The 21,027-nt window shown below is 44.0% G+C and overlaps 1 protein-coding gene across 3 annotated transcripts; it reads right to left on the bottom strand.

Annotated features, from left to right (window-relative positions):
* Window positions 1-646: 646 nt before the first annotated feature.
* On the bottom strand, window positions 647-20,692 carry slc38a3b (solute carrier family 38 member 3b). 3 transcript variants are annotated; one of them, XM_060070047.1, is made up of 17 exons: window positions 20,548-20,692; window positions 15,385-15,549; window positions 14,974-14,994; window positions 14,746-14,827; window positions 14,536-14,651; window positions 12,927-13,000; window positions 12,711-12,803; window positions 12,132-12,213; window positions 10,362-10,444; window positions 9,414-9,472; window positions 8,872-9,027; window positions 8,059-8,138; window positions 7,876-7,976; window positions 7,327-7,451; window positions 6,761-6,905; window positions 3,742-3,845; window positions 647-3,193 (listed from the first exon to the last, which is right to left on the bottom strand). In XM_060070047.1, the coding sequence occupies exons 2-17, from the start codon at window positions 15,486-15,488 to the stop codon at window positions 3,089-3,091; spliced, it is 1,530 nt and encodes a 509-aa protein (XP_059926030.1). In that variant the 5' UTR covers window positions 15,489-15,549; window positions 20,548-20,692; the 3' UTR covers window positions 647-3,088. The 3 variants fall into 3 exon arrangements, with proteins under 3 accessions (XP_059926030.1, XP_059926029.1, XP_059926031.1); XM_060070046.1 differs by lacking the exon at window positions 20,548-20,692 and adding an exon at window positions 19,056-19,289; XM_060070048.1 differs by lacking the exons at window positions 14,974-14,994; window positions 20,548-20,692 and adding an exon at window positions 19,056-19,289.
* Between the last annotated feature and the right edge of the window lie 335 nt (window positions 20,693-21,027).

Here is a 21,027-nt window from a genome sequence, read left to right as displayed (position 1 = left end):
AAGACTGCCCCCAAATGGAATGAAACATCATGTTTTTTCTGAATATGACCATACATTTTCCATAAATTACAAACAAGCGTTTTAATGATCTTTATATGCCATATATCTTTATATGCCCTATTGGTCGGCTTGAAAAAGGCTTTAATTAACTAGATTGTGATTGAAACTTCATTGAAAGATAGTCTAGTTTGAAGACCTATCAATATGTGGATTAAAGCATCGCCCATTCAAACTGTATTCAAATACTTGAATGCTCACAAAAAATCACTGAAGTTGGCTGTAAAATCTCTTCTAATCTCTTCATAATCATAGGTTAATCAGAAATTCTGACAAGCTGTTGACTATTTTTATTTATGCTGTTTGATACCTGTTGGCTCATGGGGCATAAACAGAAAGATAGGGGACACAAGTCTCTAAGAGGTCATGTTAATGTTTAGTGAATGTTAACCAGCCGTGGTTGATTTCATTGGGTGAGCAGATGAAGATAATTGTGAGAAAAACGATTGATATTAATCAACACATTATCATGAATTTAAGTATCTTTGTGAGTATGCAGGTGTGGTGGATATTGGAGATCGGGAAATAACTCAAGTTATCACAAATTATAATACATTGAAATTGATGAAAAACAATAATGGAGACACAATTACAAAAACATCTACAATTGTTTAATTGGCAATCTAAAACCAACCTGCTATTTACATTTACAAGCTAAATATGCATCACAAATATAAATGTTTTGCATTTATATACATTATTTATATAGCTTCCTCTTTCCCTCCAAAATACATATATCTCTAGTAGTTTCACAGTCCTTACAAATCAAACAAGATGTGACTATTGAAGATATTGTTTGAGGGATATGTAGTTCAAGAAAGGCTTTGCAAACCATTAGTTAGGTTGTAGCAGGCAAGGTCCTTAACCAGATGGTGAAGAATGCTGTGTTTTTCTTTAAATATGTGTGAAAACGTTATATCTAGTGAAGTAGTGGAAAGGATGAGAGGATGAGAGGCCATACATCAACATTGCTTTCATAACATTGCTTTCATAATAGTAATAATAAATCAATCATTAGCCTAAATCAACAAATGGACAAAAGAAAAAAATGTTATAATACATAATATAGGTTAGTGGCACAAATCACAACCACATCAAAAAGGACCCATTACGTTTTAGCAATAGGAATTTTAGGACGAGTTCGACACAATACTCAAAGGTCATTAGTCCCAGAAAATTGATCATTTAATTATTAAAATAATAACATGTTGTCTGAATGATAGTTGGAATTTGAATCAATCTAAAATCCAATTGAATGTGTAACAAATATTTAGTATTTTGCATCAGCCAAAAAGTAAGTCTTTCTCATCTGAAAGTCAAAGCCCAATAACTTCAGAGTACATAACATCAGGCTAAATCAAGCGATCTACATTAACCTCAATAGAATAAGTGTGTATTACCACAAACAATATAAATGCTGAATATAAAAATACCACAAAACAAAACAGTGAACATGCAACAATGCAACGTGGCACTTTTACCTAATTCATGATTAGAATGACGCATTTTCCAAGAAAATTATTATATCCCAAATAAAATGTATCAATTTGATAAGGCATGTCTTTTTCCTGTGATTTAATAGAAAACATAAGAAAACAAACTACAAGTCACTTCGTTATCCTAACATTAACGGATTGGTACAAATTGTTATTAAAATCAGCAGCAGTAGTTCATCAGTAGATTATACTGTTCTCAAACCCATTTGTTAAATTAGAAAACTAAACAAACATTATAACGTATAGCAGTTAAATAAATATACACTTTTATTCATTTGCAATATGGGTGCCATGGGTACCACCCTCTGCCCTGAAAGGCACCAGATGGTAAGCCTAGAAGGCTTCTGAATACGTCATCCCACAACCAGAAACTGGCAAACCTTTGAGTTACGCACAAATACAGTTGTTTTTCTAGGACGGGCTTTGCTCTCCAAACCCCAGCCATGTGTAATGGCCAGCCATGGGCAGCGGTGCATTTATACTGGAAAGGCTTCATCAATGCCCAAATTGAACAATAGATTTCTGTCTCATTTCTTCATACTAACTTTGTATTTACAAAGAAAAGACATCCAATGATGCCCTGTGGAATCCTGAATTTCCTGGTGATCCTGGTACGCTCACAACCCGAACAACCACAACTGAACCAGCTAGCAGTTAAGCTAGTACGTTGACCATGGACAACATATACTGCAGCTCTCCACAAAGGGGGCAATGGTATTTCATATTATGAACACAAAGTTTTATAGTCGTATGTGGTATGCCTCACGCTCCAATCTAAGTCTACAGTCTACAAAAATATCCCCATTTCTGGTGGCTGTCTTTAATCCATGGAAGAGGCCATGGCCCCCAATGTGATGTTTGCTTAAGATAAATAAAGATGACTCAGCAGGTAATGGCCTGGGAGAACTTTTGAAACATAATATATGTGGAGGGATGCACACTGTGTGCACGCTTTGTGTTTGCAGAGAGGGGGACCGGAGGATTTGGGGTGTTGTTGTGGGAGGTATCATGTATGTTGTGCGCATTCAAAGGAAGAATGAAGAGGGTGGATCTGTGACACTCTTGCTGTGCTCCACAACCATTGCACTACACTTTATGGTTACAGTGAGTGTATACCTTTTCATTCTCAGTGGATAGTGGATCCATTCAAACTGTAATCAACATAACTTAATAAATTCACAGACTAATCATACCCTGCATAATCCCAATACTTTGGCATGATCTCCCCTCCTCCCCCGGTCCAAATAGATAATACTACATTACAGAAACATTATTAAAATGACAATGTTTTATGGTAACAAGTCCAACGAAACATGTGTGACCTAACAGTCAAACTCTTCATTCAGCGATCACGCCCCGGTGTGATTCCAGTCCTTTTAATTACCCCAGCCGGCGACTTTGTGAGTCAGTGTGCCCACACACAGCAGATGGGCTTGCCTGCACTGCAAACAGAGGTGTTGTTGGGGTTCCCAAACCGTAGCAAGCAGGAGGAGGAGAAGGAGGAGGAGGAGGAGGAGGAGGAAGAGGAGAAGCCTCTAATGTCCACCTGCCGAGTGTCCGGCTCCCGTTGTCCAGTCGTGGATGATGAAGCTCATGCTCATGATCATGAAGGAGACGCCCAGGGCGGCGAAGCAGGCGGCCTGGAAAAGGACACACATAACCTCTCATCCTCAGCACATGAAGGAACAGAAATATCCAATCAGATCATTGAAAGTCATTGCAACTTAATGATTTTATTTAAGGTTGCTGCTGTTGTTTTTTTTCAGGACAGATGAACGCAGAAGAGTTTGAATTCCAAGCGACCTCCATGGATTCTCCACAAGCTAGTCTACAATTGAGGCCTTTTTATGCAAAGCGACTTGCAGTGAGTTCAGATACAAGTCCTTGAGGGACAGGTATGCTATCACACCCTGCTGGAGATGCCTACAGGGAGCTTGGAGACACCCGTCCGGTCCACTAACCTTTTGGCGTGGTAGTGGCACTCCCTCACGGCTCCGTCCCACTCCCCAGCCCACGCCACACTGTATTATTTACAGAGCTCAGTGTGTTTCCTCCATCACCCATTCACTTTGTTATGGTGGCCTAGCGTGGGACTAGGGACCCACATGCTCTTCAATTCAATCAACAGATCAGATCTTCCTGGAGCCTGCAGGTTATATTTTGTCAACATAGAAGGGGAGCTGCTCACCTGTATCTTAGGACGGGAGTTCATGGGCTCCTGATCCGTAGGAACGATGCGGATGTAGAAAATAGCCGGGAAGATGAAGATGAGGCAGGGGGCTGACGTGGCGCCTGGAGACAGAGAGGAGGGGAGAGAGAGGATGAAGGGCAATAGGTTTAGATCACAAATCAACTCACGGTCAATATTACAAATGGGAATAACGAACAATAACAATAATGAGCAACATAGCACTGGTGTGTACGTTCTTTACTCATGCATGTGTCAATATTTTTTTCAGTCAATATTTGCAAAGCCCCCCTGTGTGTGTGTGTGTGTGTGTGTGTGTGTGTGTGTGTGTGTGTGTGTGTGTGTGTGTGTGTGTGTGTGTGTGTGTGTGTGTGTGTGTGTGTGTGTGTGTGTGTGTCCATATCATTAAAGAGAGTGTGTGTGTCCAATTATCTGCTGTTGCTCTGTAACTATGGTTGAATGTCCCTGAACCTGAAAATTCAACCTCAAACTGGGGAAACAACAGCCTTGATGTTGAGGACAGAGTCTAACGCAGCTGTTTACTCAAGTTCCATGTTTGTTGGATCGAATCACTAGCGGGCACCTCTTCTTACATTTGATTTACACGAGATGTATAGACACAGTGGCAGTGGGCTCTATCGTCTGACTATTTTATTCACAAGAGTTGACCTTAAAGGTCCCATGACATGAAAATCTCAATTTATGAGGTTTTCTAACATAAATATGAGTTCCCCTAGCCTGCCTATGGTCCCCCAGTGGCTAAAACTTGCGTTTGGTGTCAAACGAGCACTAGCTGTTCTGCTCGCCTTTGAAAAAACGGAGGCTCAAGCGCGCCGATTTGGAAATCTGTGCTCATGACGTCATGAGGAATCTCAGCTCCTCCCCTTACTCTGCCTGGCCCGCCCAGAGACGTTGGCCCGCCAATGAGACTCGACCGTGCGAGCGCCACATGTGTGTGCGTGTGTGTGTGTGTGTGTGTGTGTGTGTGTGTGTGTGTGTGTGTGTGTGTGTGTGTGTGTGTGTGTGTGTGTGTGTGTGTGTGTGAATACACACACTGTAACGCAAGTGTTTCTTGTCGGTTCTTTGACGTGTCTTGTATTTCCACAACGAGACTGTCGTGGGGGTTATCTAAGCCATGGTTGAGAAGGAATTGGGGGAAAGGAACTTTGGTTTGACTCGCTGAAGTACATGAACTGCGACATGCCGCCGGTTGCCGCGAGGCACCATCGCCCGGCAGCGGGCAGCCGGCCGCAGGCAGCGCGCGGTTCAGTCGACTTCAGGTTGATGTGGAAGAACCAGAGACGTCGCAGAACCCGACAAAGTCGTTTGTGATTCATAATATCGTCTGGAGGCGCACACAATATGTTATATGATATAGATATCTATGTATTATATGATATTATTTAGATATAGAGCTCCAGGACTGTAACGCAAGTGTTGTACACTTCCTTGTTATTTGGATAACCGTTCTGCTGTTGGTGTGATGGCGCATAACACGTCTGGTATTTCTACAACGAGACTCGTATTGGGGGTTATCTCAGCCAAGGTTGAGAATGAATTGGGGGGAAGGAACTTTGGCTTTGACTCCCTCAAGAACATGAACCACGACATGGAGGAGAAAGGGATTGTTGGCGGCGAATGTCTCCCGCTTGAGCCCCGCTGAGGGACCACCGCCGGAGGCGGAGGTGCATAAGCGCTGCCCGGCAAAGATCCCTTTCTCCTCCTTGTCGTGGTTCATGTTCTTGAGGGAGTCAAAGCCAAAGTTCCTTCCCCCAATTCATTCTCAACCTTGGCTGAGATAACCCCCAATACGAGTCTCGTTGTAGAAATACCAGATACGAGAGTCCGACGTCACACCAACAGCAGAACGGTTATCCAAATAACAAGGAAGTGTACAACACTTGCGTTACAGTCCTGGAGCTCTATATCTAAATAATATCATATACATAGATATCTATATCATATAACATATTGTGTGCGCCTCCAGACGATATTATGAATCACAAACGACTTTGTCGGGTTCTGCGACGTCTCTGGTTCTTCCACTTTCACATCAACCTGAAGTCGACTGAACCGCGCGCTGCCTGCTGCCGGCTGCCCGCTGCCGGGCGATGGTGCCTCGCGGCAACCGGCGGCATGTCGCAGTTCATGTACTTCAGCGAGTCAAATCAAAGTTCCTTTCCCCCAATTCCTTCTCAACCATGGCTCAGATAACCCCCACGACAGTCTCGTTGTGGAAATACAAGACACGTCAAAGAACCGACAAGAAACACTTGCGTTACAGTGTGTGTATTCACATTGATGTGGACGTTGAAGAACCAGGAACGTCGGAGAACCCAACGCGGTCGTTTGAGATTCATAATATCAGCTCACACAGCTTTTGGCCGTGATAATATATATTATATGATATAGATATCTGTGTAGGCTATATGATAATATTTAGATATAGAGCTCCAGGACTCCCGTGTGTTCTAGAATATTTACAGAACACGGCTAAAGGCTGTGTGCGGCTCGCCATTGCGATACATCCACTGTAAACAGAGCGCATGGTGGCTGCAAGCTGCTCAGGGCCACACCCCCACCCTCCTCCTTGACACGCCCACCGAAACAGCGCATTTGGGGGAAGCTCAATGTGCGACTGGCTCGGAGTGGCTGTAACTCTGCACCACGGCTGAATTTAGGGAACGTCTTTGAATACTGTGTTAGTTGCCCACTAATACCTATATTAAAGAATACATAAAATAGCATGTCATGGGACCTTTAATGTGCTTCAACGTTTCTAATATTTGCTGGCTAATTATTTGCTCACTTTTCTGGGTTTGTTTAACAGTTGATTAACCTTCTTATTTTAATCAAGTCAATACTGCTGATGAGATGGTTGACCGTACGACTTACAGCACATACCAACTAACAATAGACAGTATATACACTAATACATTGATTGTTTCTTGTGATCATTAACGTTAACGGTTTTACACAGAATAACCCTTTGGTCTTGGAGCTTTGGTAGCGTACTGACCGATGATGCCGAAGATGTCCAGGATGTTTGGGGCGAAGATGACCAGCAGGTTGATGACGGTTAGGAGCACCATTGCGATGGCGGTGTGCCGCAGCCAGTTGAAGGCCTTGGTGGGGAACAGCATCTGCTGGATGGCTCTCCGCACCTGAGTACAAGACGATTCCATGAGATCAGGGGAAAGATCTGCAAACAGGGCTAGTTCTGTGATCTATCATGAGGGGAGCTGGTAGCACCAAAAAGGAAATAGAATCATAATATTTAAAGGAGAAAAGCAAATGGAGTGCAGATGGAGTGGTTTTTCTGCTCGCTTAGGACTGGAGCCTATTCGGCTTGCTGAAATTCAAAAATACTATTACTTTGCTCTGATACTGCACTTTACAGGTTTCAACAGTCAGAAAACTAAAAAGACTTTCCATGATAGAAGACAACAAAAACGTCATATTATATTACATGTCTTCATCTCCCTGCCCTTGTGATCTCAACTGGATACAGTTCAATGTTATAAGCTGTTTCGCTATCGAGGTTGAATCCATTTCCCCATCAAGAGACAGGGGAGCGTGACTCACTGGGAAGAGGACAATGGGGACGGTGAGTGTGACGGCCGTGAGCACCGCCACTCTGACGCACAGGATGAGCGTGTCATAGGGGTCAATCCGGCTGTAGGTGTGCAGTAGCTCCGGCTCTACGTTCCCTGTTGAAACGGGAAGAGAAGGACACACCTATGAGACCGGTGGAGCGATACCACAGAATGACCACTAGAGGGAGAATGGACTCTGCTCCCTGCTTGTCCTTCCTTCCACATATAGAAGAGGAGGGGGAGGAAGAGAGGGCGGGGAGAGGAGGAGGGGGTAAGAGAGGGCAAGGGGGAGGAGGAGGAGGGTGGAAGAGGGGAAGGGGAGAGGAGGACGAGGGGGAAAAGAGGTGGAGGGGAGAGGAGGAGGAGGTTTTGGGAGATAGAAGGGTTGCAAGGGGGTGCTCAATTTGGAGGAGGAAGTAGGCGGAGGGGGGAGGAGAAGGAGGCGGTGGAGAAGCGGGTGGGAGGAGGCAGAGGAGGGGTAGGAGGAGGACGATGAAGAGGTGGGAGGAGGGGAGGATAGGGAGAAAGCTGTTCCCACCGTAGAAGGTCAGGTAGCCGAACAGAGCAGCCAGGAAGTACATTGTGTACATGACCAGAATGGAGATGTTGGACACCTGTTGCATCCTTTTCTTGGTTGGGCTGTGAACAGAAAAGGGGTCAGGGTTAGCGGTGCTGCTGTGCTCTGCAGTGGTTTTAATCGGTGAGTTGCAGCCCCCCTCACTTGCGGAGCTCGGTGTAGATGGGCAGGACCTCCGGGTGACACACGAAGGCGAAGGCCAGGATAGGGATGGTGTACGCTGTCTGTAATATACCAACCCGACGGACAAATCAACTCGCTGGACTAAATATGCATTCTGCTACATGTTCAAAAGTGATTACCCCGAAGGAGGTGGGTGGAGGAGCAGGAGGAGGAGGAAGGGGGAGGAAGAGGAGGAGGGGGAGGAGGAGAGTTAGAAGGAGGAGACGGAGAAGGAGGGAGAGGAGGAGAATAAATTACTGTTTCTACTGCAGTGCAACCTTGCATCCAGCAGCTAAAATAAGATACAATGCTTGGAATATGATGTATCTAAATCACTATATCCATGACAGCCATCCATCCATACAGTGCATCCATAACATACAGAAATATGTTATAATACAGTTCATAGCTGAGACCATCCATTTATGTTGGATATGTGCTGCCATCAAAGACATCTCACTTTCCGTTTCCTCGTGTGGGTGAGCATTCGTCTCAGTCTTCATACCTTGGAGCCACTTCAAAGGAGGCTTTTATTTAAAAATTGTATCTGACAATCCCAATCCGACAATCCCTTTCCAGTCCCCAATCCCTTTCCAAGACCAGACAAGTCACATACCAAAAAGATTAAGTGTGTGTGTGTAAGCTGTAGTCATTGGTTGGAATTCCCCCGCAGCACACACACACAGTAAACCGGATGGTCTTTACAAGCCAAGTCCGCCCCAATTCACAGCTGGGGAGGAACCAGGAGGAACTACAAAACAGGGACTTCTGGGAAGGGAGATGAGGTGAGCGTACCTGTGAGTTGATGGTCATCATGCGGGGGGCACATTCCACTTCGGCGCCGCTGTGGAAGTCGTGGCTGACGCTGTTGGAGATGTTGAGGTGCTCTGAGGTCGCGTTGGCCATAAACTCCTCAAATGGGCAGGGGATCTGGAACTTCTTGTAGATCACCTGCAAGCCAAAGGTAAAGGGAGGGAGGGGGGCCTGTTAGAAGCTGGTAAAGTAAAGAGTGCGAGACAGAAACACAGGAAACGTAGCCTAACCAGAATGAAAGCCCTTGGTCTTCTTGGCAGAGCCAGAGTGACTCATTCAGTAAAGTGTGGGAGGGGGCGAAAAACAGCAGTATGTGATAGGGTGGAAAGCCCAATTCACACCAGAATGTTCTGACTGGTCTCCATCGTTTCCTTTGCGATGTCTTCAAGAAAATATGACTCTTTCCTTTCTCATATCTTACCACGTCGAGACAGGGGGACTGGAAACCAACGCTAAGTTACGAAGATACATGCTTCAAGACAATGTTACTGAAATGATGACAAGCTGTGGAGCAACCGTCTTACCGCCGTGAGAAAGAAGACCATGCAGCTCAATGAGAATCCGCTGGTGTAGCCCAGATAGCCTGGTGAAGAAACACAGCAGTCCTTATCATGTCGGGCCTTGAGTACAATCACCTGGCTTTCCAAACCTGTGGGACCTGACCTTACTTTGGGATGTGTGCGTATTTGTGTGTTTGTGTTTTTTGTGTGTTAGTGTGTCGAAGCACAACCTTTTTGGATGGTAAACAGAACCAATGGTGGTGTTTAATAGGAAAAATATACTTTCAAATTCCATTTCTGTAGCTGCCCTTTTTTGGTACCGGTATTTGCTTGTTTCCTGACCCCCTCGGGGAGGTTTAGGAGAAAGGGCTCCAACTGATAAGGCACGGCTACGTCCACCCCTGAGGAGTTCCATCAATCGTTGACTACCAACTGGTTAACCAATACTGTAGTTTTATTGGGGAGTAGAGCTGTTCTCAGCATCCTGAGACCTGTCTTCCACTGTAGAACAAGTCATTGCTTTTGCAAATGCAGCAGACTTCTCCTTACAGAGCCTTCTGAGACCTCGGATTATTCTATGCGTGGCCTCGGATTATTCTATGTTTAATGTATGTTTATTGCATGTTTGTTGTATGTATGTATATGTTTATAACTAAAATAAATGTGCCTAATTGCTCTAAGTTCGGCTAACGCTTTATTCTTCCACAGTTTAGAGAGAAATGATTGCCGTGGTCCAAAGTTCCACCACAGGTAAACTGGACCAGTGGAGCTACACAGGACCAGTGATGCTAAACAGGACCAGTGGTGCTAAACAGAACCAGTGGTGCTAAACAGAACCTGTAGTGCTAAACAGAACCAGTGGGTCCAAACAGGATCAGTGGTTGTCAAGAGCACCAGTGGTGCTCAACAGAACCAGTGATAATAAACAGGGCCAGTAATGCTAAACAGTACCAGTGTCCGGATGCTACTCACCGAGCTGTTTCATCAGCGCCAGGGGTAGGATGATGCTGACGGAGACGATCATGACCAGGTAGTTTCCGTTGATATACCACAAGCTGGAGGGGGAAGACAGAAGAACATTTTGAGTTCACCTCTAGCCGGCTCCACCTCCCTCGTTGATTCCTCAGAGAACTGTAAATAAAGGTTGAATGAATGAATAACACATGTGATCCTCCAGTTCTATTTCATGCAGGCATCAACATTCAGAGTCTGACAGCGGTCTGCCCATGCAGGTTGCCCACACACAGGTGTCTGTTTTGCTTACAGTGGTAAAGGTTGTTTCGGCGCCACCCCCTTAGCCCCAAAGTAGTAAAAAATAGACATTTGTTTACCTCGTCCATAGAGGTACACATAGGGGTAGGAGACACACTCTGCTTCTGAACTGTCAGACATACCAGAGACACAAACCAAATAGACAGGCATGCACAACGCCTGCCTGGTTTAAAAGTAGCTGTCTAGCATTGTGTATGTGCTGTGTCTCTTGGGAGGGGAAGCCCCCTCAGCTCTATGTGAAGGCCTGTAGGTTAGTGGGCCAATCCAGGTGACCATTGTTCATCAGCGACGCATCTGCGTGATCGCCAGTTCTCTGGCTGTCTAGCCCAACTCCAACTAAATAAGCCCCTCCTACACCGCAGATAGACAGGTGGACCTGCCTCGCTGAACACTACCGATCCAACAAGCCCAATGATGTGAAGGCCTTGTGGCTAATGCCAATCGTTCATTGCATAAGGCTCTATGGTGACGTTGATGAGGTCATGTTCAGATGGTTCATGGGAGCGTCGGTAACATCCACCTGCCCTTGTTAATCCACACATAACCAGCCCGTCCGTGTTACCGACGGCGGCCTAGGTGGGAATAGCGAGGCGCCCGGGGACCGCTACAAATGGTCCCCTCTGTCAGTTACGGGAGAGGCATGCGTGGTCTGCGCTTGACCTCTGCGTTTGGCACCAGCATAACCAGCCATCTGTTGCTGTTATTTAAGTGTGTGCGTGTGTGTGTGTGTGTGTGTGGGTGTGTGCGTGTGCGTGTGTGTGCGTGTGTTTGTGCACGTGTGACCAAGGGACAGCGCTAGAAGAGAGAGTGATAAGCAGCAGAGGCAGAAGAGAAGGTAAGAGAGGGGAGAGGAGAAAGCAACGTTCCTCAGACCACGCAACACAATAAAACATCACCGGTGTACCCTGAGACGGTGCGAGACACCTAGCGCACCGCCGGCTCTTGGCATCGCGTTGCACCGCATCCACCTGGCTCCCTCGTGTTACAACACTGACTACAAAGCCCTTGGTAGAGAACAGTAGCCTGGTCTTTTTGACGGTCGGATCCGTGGGAAATAGATAAAATGGTGGCGCGCGGCGTGGGTTATGAGTCGGGCTGGTACCTTCCCCCCCCCCAGGTCTTCAGCACGAGGTTTGTTTTTAGCAGCAGGCCAGGCGGGTCCTGACAGGCTATATGCAGCCCGGCTGTCACAGGGCCTTTGGCTGACGCATGGGGCTGTTGCAACACAGTGTAGCTCCAGTGTTGGATTGGCTGGGATTGGTGGGTGTGTATTCCTGAACATCTAAGGCCAAAACGTGGCCGCCTACCTACTCGGCCAATCCAAATCAATCAAACACGCCCCCAATGGCGTCACACCTGCGACCTACAACTTTTTTCCCCTTGACCGCGGGCCCCCTGTACCGGGTGAGCTACTGAGCTCCTGGGGGCCGGTGTGAGGAGATAAAGATAAAGACCAATAAGGATACTCACTCAGAGCTGGGATCTATCTTCAGGAAAGCTTGGATGACCAGTGGAAGTTCAGACTTCACAATATACAGGTAGCTGGACATGGCTGTAACAGGGAGACGGAACACATTGGGAAATGGGCTTACACAAACACAGAGTGACAATGTAAATGTACTATGCACATGGAAATACAGAGGTTACGTTCAAGTGATTATGATTCCCTAAGGTTACAAGGTCACGTTAAATAGAACAAACAGCCAATCAAACAGAGTCTACAAACATTTCTAGCAGAGGTAAAAAGGTTACCAGAAGTCATAATCTCAGTCTCGCTGGGAGAAAGCTGTTTGCCAGCTGCTTTCCAGGACATTTCAACAAAGACTCCCATCAGTATCATGCTCAGATAACACAGACATTATAAATCAAATGTTCCAGGAAGACCACATAAGTAAATAAGTTCATGGAAAGGGAGGGAATCCTTCATCGTGAATAGGGGATAGTTGTATTATATTTTATAGGGTTATGAATTCACAGATGCTTAGGTTAAATGCTTGTACAAATGCAGACAAAGTGGATGGTTTTTTACCATGCATTCTCTCCCCTTACCACCAATATTCTGCAGGGTGATTGCGATTCCAGCTGCCATTTTTCCAGGAGTTCCAAAAGCCCTGTATCCAAGTTGTTCATAGGCCCGGATTCCTGGAAATACATTTTTTAAAAAATCTCTCGGGACACTTGGAACAGTGGCGTCATATTGCCCGGAAATTCCAAATAACTGGAGAAACACAAATAAATATGAGAGAAAGTAAGATGTGAACTTACCGACAATGCCAGAGGATTTTAGCAGCAGATGAATGGAGTAGGAGGAGAGGACTGCGACTGCCGTCAGCAAAAACCTGGTATAAAGTACAGGAGAAGGGTTTTCATTATAGGTCACAGTATAGCCATCGCTGGGTTTCACTTCAGATTTATATGGACCAAACTCTTGAGGAGTGCTTTGTTAAAACAAGATATGAATGCCTTCCGTAGAAATGTGGTTGGTTCATGCAAATGGTAGATTGATGTGAACAAGTAGAAGTGGTTCACATGTCATCCAGAGGAACCAATAAACTAAATTTTTATTAAGACCTTTCGCAGACCACCTCATATGCAGACAGAAAAAAAAGATAACTCCACAGCAATTTATACACAATTAGTACTACAAGAAGCTCAAGGCCAGTGTAATACAGTGGATAGATAAAGTCAGACACGCTGCTTATGCTCCCAGTGAGGTTATTAAGCAAACACAAACTAACACAAACAATCATGAATCACTTTGACGGATTAAGAGGATTCTTTTTTATAATTTTTTTAATATGTACGTTTTCTTTTGCATAATAATATTATATATATATATATATATATATATATATATATATATATATATATATATATATATATAACTATCAGAGTTGGTAGAGCAAATTTTTGATTTTGAAGTATATATAAATATAACACGTGGATTATAAATACGTTATCCAACATTTTTGTGTTAAAGTAACACAAAAAAACTACCACCAACAAATCTTCAAACCATTTCCTTCAGACACCGCGGTGCGAACCTTTCCAAGCAAAACCAGCATCGGGGACACAAGTGTTTCATTCACTGGACTGCTATTTGGTCGACAGTGTTTCATTCATCTCAGATGTTACATTATCGTATTGCGGTGGAGGCTGCTCCATTACCTCAAGGTGATATTTATGCCCAGGTGACACTTTCCTGAGAGGTATTAAACAAATATGTCTCAATGGAGAGATTTTTCCCACTGCTGCTGCAACCGTGTGTAAAACTGCCAACCTACGCCTGGACTCAAATGGCTAAATATATTCCCACCATTTCATACAATTGCTCCAACGATACTTTCCCTGTCCTTTTCTGCCCCTGTCTTTCCTAGCCTGGAAGACCTGGACGGTATTTGAACGTGTGCTGGATTTTTCCCTCCTATATTTAGAGAAGAGAACTGTGGAAGAAGTCTTTGAAAGGCCTGGCCTGGTTCTGAATGGTTTGTGTCATTACACTAACCAGGGCCAGGGGGTCTGGTGTCAGGCCTAGTGCTACCCTACGCTCTTTGCTGCTGTACGTTTCCAGCCTGGGCTGGTGGCTGGGGGTTGGGGAGCAAAGAGGGGAGTCTGGTCTGGATTGAGGGTTATTCTGGGCCATGGCCTTTCTGGGACCTGTACATGATAAGGAAAGTGGAGACAGACGGGCTGAGAACAAGATATGAACCTGACTATGTCCCAACACGGTTCTCATGACCACCTGACCGGAAAAGGTACGCCCAAATCTGGTCCGTTATGAACACCGTAGCGATGCATCTATTGCCCATACAGATTGACCATATGGATACCATAGCGAAAGAAGAGCGTTCCTAAGCATGCAGGTCAGACTTACAAGAAGAGGAGCACACCGGTGTTGGCCATTGCATAGGCCAGGCCCAGGATTCCACTTCCCATGATGGCGTTTCCAAGGTTGAACACAGACATGCCAAATGAGGTCTTTCCCTCAAACTGCAGAGAGAAAATACCAGCCATAGTATCTTAAATATGGTTTGGATTTTGTTGATTTTGTCGAATGACCAAAGACATCTGCGTCCATACTTACGTCTGTGAATCTTTCGGGGGTTTTCCCATCTCCATTGGGCAAAAAAGTTTCACTCTCCAAATGTCCACCTTCGCTATCAAACCTGGGGGTGAAGGAATTTAACTCGTTGGTTCTTTGCGTTACTTTGGGCCTGCTCTTGATATAAAGGAAATTCTGGAATTTCAGTGGGTTAACAATACATGCTTAGATTTATTGTTTCTTAAAGACATTATGGAAACTAAGACATACCTGATAGTTTGAGTGCCATTTCTGCTTTGCAATATTTGATCCAGCAATTAGCAAGCACAAAAAGAAGGCAAACATGCATTTAAAAACACACCAAAACATCAAACCATTCATGGGTTATCATCGCCGGAGTCGTTAAGGACATGCAAACATTTATGACAAGACAAATAAACACTATCTTTATGGCCGTTAGACCATAGTATCGCATTAGCTGTTTCTGGTCTACCACACCACAACTGTCTGCATTCAAGCTCAGTTGAAAGTAAAGTCATTGGCTGTACTGTATGTTATATACCACATATGGGTAAATGTGGCTAAAGTAGTACCATTTACAGAAGTAGTTAGAAAGCAGACAGAATAATGCCAAGCGGTGAGAATCACAAATGGGCTCCGTTTAGCAGAGACAACACTCACTGATCTTCCTCGGATATGATCTTCACAGGCACACACATGTCTTCTCCATGATCATGGCCTTTGCCATTGGATAAGATGTTCATCTCTGATTCAGCACCTTCCATGGTAGCAGTGGATGCCCGGTCTCTCTGTATTCAATGGGCCTGATCCAGTTCGGTCTCGTATCTAGAGCAGAGTGAGGACAGCTCAGCTTCATACGTTGTGTGTTTATATCATCTGACATTCATCTCATGTCATCTATAACACTAGATTCAAATTAAATGAAGAAACAGTTGTGTCACGATGTGAAACAGAAGAAAAACAAATGCCTTCCTTCGGGATAGAGGTAAAAGTTATTGTTTACTTTGTTATCTTCACAAGGGGCTTCTCAAGTCCTTGTTTCCATCTCTCATGATGACAACACCATTGATGGAGCCCAAACATGGGAGGATACATTAACATACTCGCTACCCATTATAAATAATCACAAAATAACAGAGAAACGTTGGTAGGGGAAACAGTAATCATGTGTGTACAGTATGCCCCACTTGAATCCTCCAAGGAGGCAGTTGCATTTTAGTGGGCTCATTGTCCAAAGGAAAATTGGGCAGAAGAACACTTCTGGCTTGGGTTCCCTCAGAGACAGAGTTGCGTATTCAGGACCACTTCTGTGACCTCAGAGCTTCACCAAGTGCCCGGGACAATTAGAAGGATTGTCCGCTCCTCGTTTCCCGGGGTTAACACCACGGTACTGCGGCTCAATTGTCTGCAGAGCGTCCTCTCTGCCAGCAACGTATGCTTTGCGCCATTCATGGCACTGACTGAGGAGAGGAATTATTCAGTATTGCGGCTAACAAAACTAACATTGGATGTTCATCACCATCTCCACAAAACAGAAAACAGCAGAGTCTGCTGGCAGATAGAATAGCTCAACCCTGGGGACAAGAAGGCGACATTCTGTCATTTAGTTTCGTGTTTCATGTGTCACATCCTTTATTAAAAAACAAATAAACTTTCCCCAGATGAGGGCTCCAGTCCTACACAACCTGAGCTATGTACTCACAAACAAACAAACAAAGTCTTTCTCTTGCATGAACTTTCTAACACCATGATCCCATGTAGCTGATTAGATGCCCATGTGGTGGTGGCATTGCAGTTCACACTCATTCATAGCCACATGCATGGCCAGGAATGAGGAATATGTGTGTGCACTAACATACACGGACACACACACACTCGCACAAAAACACATACAAGACACTCTCCGCGTTGGCAATTGAAAGAACTTTTCAAGAACATATTGACGCATCAATGTTTCTTAATGAACAAAGGAAGTTTAACAGTTCACGGTTGATCTTGTGTATGGCCTCTTGAGTTCTATAAAGTGAAACCCAGCTGTGTTGAAAGCTGAGAAACCATGCTGTATTTCCAAGGACTGTGAGAATACAATTTCAGCTAAACTGCAGTTCTAACTCTGGACTGCACCATCCAACTAGTATTGTAATCCAAGCTCAACCTTCAGTACCCCTATAGTAGAAGACCATAGAACTTCTCAGTGACCTCGACAAGTACCAGACTGTCTTCCAGCACCTTTGATGTCCTATCAATAACTCCCACTCACTGTGGTTGCTAAATAATTATTTGAACAAGCACAGTTAGTAAGTGACGTGTTGCCATTAGCAAATACATGTCACAGAGAAAATATGGCAATAAGTGCGGAGGAGGATGTTCTCAAACAAAGGATGCTATGCAACTTTCGTTCGGTCAATAGATTCATATTTGTTGTTGTTATTTACTCTCCGGTTGAGTCAATTCGATTTACAGCTCTTGTTACCTCTTGGTATTTATTTATTTAGAGTAGGCCCTACTACATTTCTAAGGATGTATTTTATCATTCTATATTCTATGAAAGAGAATATATGTTTACATTCAACTTTGATGGCAAACAAAAAAGGATAAACAATGTAAATTGTGTATATGTATATGCCAATTAAACGTGTAGTTTTCCGATATAAATGTTCAAACCAGACATTTCCAAACTTTTCTCAAGTGTTTTCATTAATGACAACAATTTAGAAAGCCTAGACAGCCAACAAGGGAAGGTGGCTTCCCTGTACTTTGACATAAATAGACTGTTGCACATGTTAAGGTCAGGTTGGAAATCCGATGCCATGTGAAACGCCAGTCACAATGGTGATAATAATACACCAAGTACTTGACGTTCAACCAGGCAGCCTAGATAATACCGTTTATTTTCCATCTGACGACAGAGCCCAGCTGGCTGCTTCCCACAATGGAAAGCCCCTAGCAGCACATCATGAACCACCGTTATTAGAAGTCAGTCATCATACTTTATCACTCTAGGGTCAACGACAGCAGCAGCAGCAGGCCAAAGTCAAAATCTTTGCGCACTAACTCCGCAAGTCCGCGTTTCTGACATACACTGAGGATGACTCGCTGGAAAATTGGGGCTGAGAGTCATAACAATGACCGCGCACAGACACGTGCACGCTAGCAGAGCAGCGGTAGGCTACTTAACTTTATTGCCAAACGGTCAGTGAAGCACGCAAATGACCACACGTTTCGCTTAGATCTCATTTATCTGTCGGCGAATGAACCTGGAATTCCTTGAAATCAGACAGGTTTACATTTCAGTTATTACGAGTTGTAAACGTTCCCTCGAGAGCTTTGGTTCATCTCTTATTTCGACGTCCACTCATTGATGTTGTATCCACACGTTTGGACCTCAGCCGGCCCATGTCTTCAAACTATAGTGTTTAAGTTATTGGTAGTCTGCGGTGTGTTCAACTACGGTATGACCTCTAGCCTAAAACAATGTAACTTTCTCAAACTTAACCTTAAAACGTGGGGTTATCACATACAACGGTGAGTTCGGGTGGCACAGCAGGAAAACAAACCGGGTGTATCACCGCCTCATCTGTGGGGCCATTATGGTGGGCAGGAAGAATCGCCTTTAGAGATATATTGGGTAAGAGGCGCAATTATTACGCTGCATGAGATAGGTCTCTAAAAATATGCAAATAGGCCTATAGGTCACCCAAGGCTCCCTATTGGTCAAAAGAAGGAAACGCCAAGATAAAAAAAATCACATTGTTTTGATATGCTTTATGAAGATATCTTAAGATCGAGTGTCTTGTTCTCCAGGTGTTTCTTTCCCCCCACTAACAAACACTTATTGGCTTAGCACACGGATCAATTCAGTAGGAGTATGTATTAGCAACAATATAATATTCGCTATACAAATATGACCAATAATTAAATAAAAGAACTAGGTAAAAAAAATAAAAGAAAGAAAATAAAACATGAGAACTTCTACCTCCAAAAGCACATGGTGACATCTGGGCTCGAGCCGCAAGACGCTATTCTATGATGAGCTGCTGCCCACAAAGGAAAAATGGAGATATGCCCAAATAGGTGGTCGGATAAATGTAGGCATCTAAAGACATGCATAATCATTGTCTTAGGGATCGCTTTGTATGTTTTTCATACAATGTTTTTGTTTTACCTTAACTTCATTTTCATTCCTGTTTCAAAAGACACTTCATACATAATATTGTTCATTGATATGTAGACCATAGCGTAGTTTCGACTTGTACATTAGAAATGGGAAAATTCCCCACGTGTAAGTTGCATTGCATTCAAATAGAAGGTAATAAAGTAACCAATCTTACCAAAATATAAACTGTCACGCCGGTTTCCGATTAATTCCACTGACCAGTGGTAATGACTTGATAGTCAACGAAAATGGCAGTTCCTCGACAGTTTAAAATCCTTATTTGCGACTTTCTCTGAATAATGGTTTATTTCTCCTGGACGCTCTCGCGAAGGCGCAGAAAATGAGTACGGTGCGGGAAACGATTTGTAAGGCGACAGCAGCTAAAGTGTGGGGGTCGGTTTGGGTCCGCCTCTTTCGTGCCCACTAGGCTACAACCTTGTTGAGCAATTTCCCACTTTGTCTTGGCAATAATCGGCAACATCCGAGAGATACAGGCAGGCGCAAAAAGAGGGGTTTTAAAATACGCGCTACACTGAATTTACGCACGTACGCAGCGAACGAATTTCTATCGGTACAGAAAAATGTCACAGGGTAGGCAAAATTACAACATGTTAACAACCAATATAGACGACTTAAAAACCGCCTACTAGTGTTTGAATAAGTATTTTAGACCGCGCCCTGATATAGGCCCTATATATATTTTTGTGAATTTTAATGAATAGGCCTATGCCAAAAGTTTTCTGTTAAGAATTTGATGAACAATCTTATTGAATTAGATTACTTTTGGAATGGTTATTAGAACCGATTAATGGACCAGGAATATAAAAACACTGACACTGCCATTTATGTAAAATAAACTTGTTGAAACAAGTTAACAACACACGTGTACATGATGTGTGTATAGGATAGTGTGCGCACCCAAGGAATAACACGGACACTGAACACAGACGGTGCCTCAATAAAAAGACAAATGGTGTTACCAATGATGGAAGAACACTTATAGACAACATGCAGAGCGGTCAAATGTTTGTTAATGCCAATATTGTAAATATATTGTTCAAAAACGTTATAGATAAACAGGGTTTAAGTTACAGGAATCAATTTAAACCTAATTTGGAAAGGAATCATTCATATGTAGGTAATAGGTTATGCCGACAAGACCACAGGAATGAGCATTGGAACCTGGCCACGTTTTCCTTACCAATAGAAGGATAAACTCATTTGGCATGTTACTTTTGTGTGCTGTTTCAGTATTCCCCTTGAATGTGCTGCGGAGGTTGTAGTGCGCAGCACAAGACTGTATTTCCATGTCTAATCTAATTTAACATTCTATTTAATGCAGGAAATAAGACGCTCATGTACCCAAAGAAGTGCCTCACCATCATTTAAACCTGTTCTCACAAACATGTTTCACAATGGGAGTTAATGTGTGGGGTTCCTCCAATTACTAAGTTTTCCTCACACCACTATAGACATGTAGAGTAGCCTGGAGTTGCCCACAGGGTAACTGTGTGTAAATTGTGACGGGCTGCTCCCATTCAAGAGGGTTCATGCTGAGATAGGCCCAGGCCGCAACCAAAGGATGGAAATACCCACTGAAAGAATATAGATAAAAACCTTTTAAAATAGTGCTTACATTGTTGAATGAATGTATGTGGAATGTTTACCTGTGAAGAATCTCCTCTGGTCTGTGCTTCAAGGGTCTTAAGGAGTTAAACAGTTTGCCCCAATATGTTTAAGAAGGGGATACCCCCTATGAAAACAGCAAGGCCATTTTGTCAATGCAACTTAAGCAAAGTCCAGCTCATACGCTCTCTCACATGGACCTTGAACATGCATCCCACCTCTCTGGCCAAAGCGTGTTTGTTTAGAAGAACCAGCTTGGGTCAAAAGGGCCCTTTACTGTAAGCACAAGGAGAAATGTCATCCGAGGACTGTTATTTCTCTGGGTTTTGGGTGTCATACAGAAAGGAGAGAATCAGAGAAACAGAGAAGGGAACGTCAACATAAGAGCAGTACTCACAGCAGGAGATCTAGGACCTGTACAGAGATGGGCTGAATGCAGTCTGCTGGTCTTTTACAATGCAAGCAGTAAAGGGTGCTTCAGAACCCACACCACATGAAGACATCCATGGGGACTGGCCTCA

Source organism: Gadus macrocephalus, chromosome 13 (genome assembly GCF_031168955.1).
Source record: "Gadus macrocephalus chromosome 13, ASM3116895v1".
In the NCBI taxonomy this organism is placed as follows: Eukaryota; Metazoa; Chordata; class Actinopteri; order Gadiformes; family Gadidae; genus Gadus; species Gadus macrocephalus.
Note: the sequence above shows the minus strand (reverse complement) of the source record. Positions and strands in the feature narration are given on the sequence as shown.

Excerpts from the sequence above, each read along its gene's own strand:
- slc38a3b (XM_060070047.1), bottom strand. The coding sequence starts at position 15,488 with ATGGAAGGTGCTGAATCAGAGATGAACATCTTATCCAATGGCAAAGGC. Across the intron at positions 14,652-14,745 it reads CCCCCGAAAGATTCACAGAC|TTTGAGGGAAAGACCTCATT; the intron begins GTAAGTATGGAC and ends TTCTCTCTGCAG. Across the intron at positions 3,194-3,741 it reads ACTCCCGTCCTAAGATACAG|GCCGCCTGCTTCGCCGCCCT; the intron begins GTGAGCAGCTCC and ends GTCCTTTTCCAG.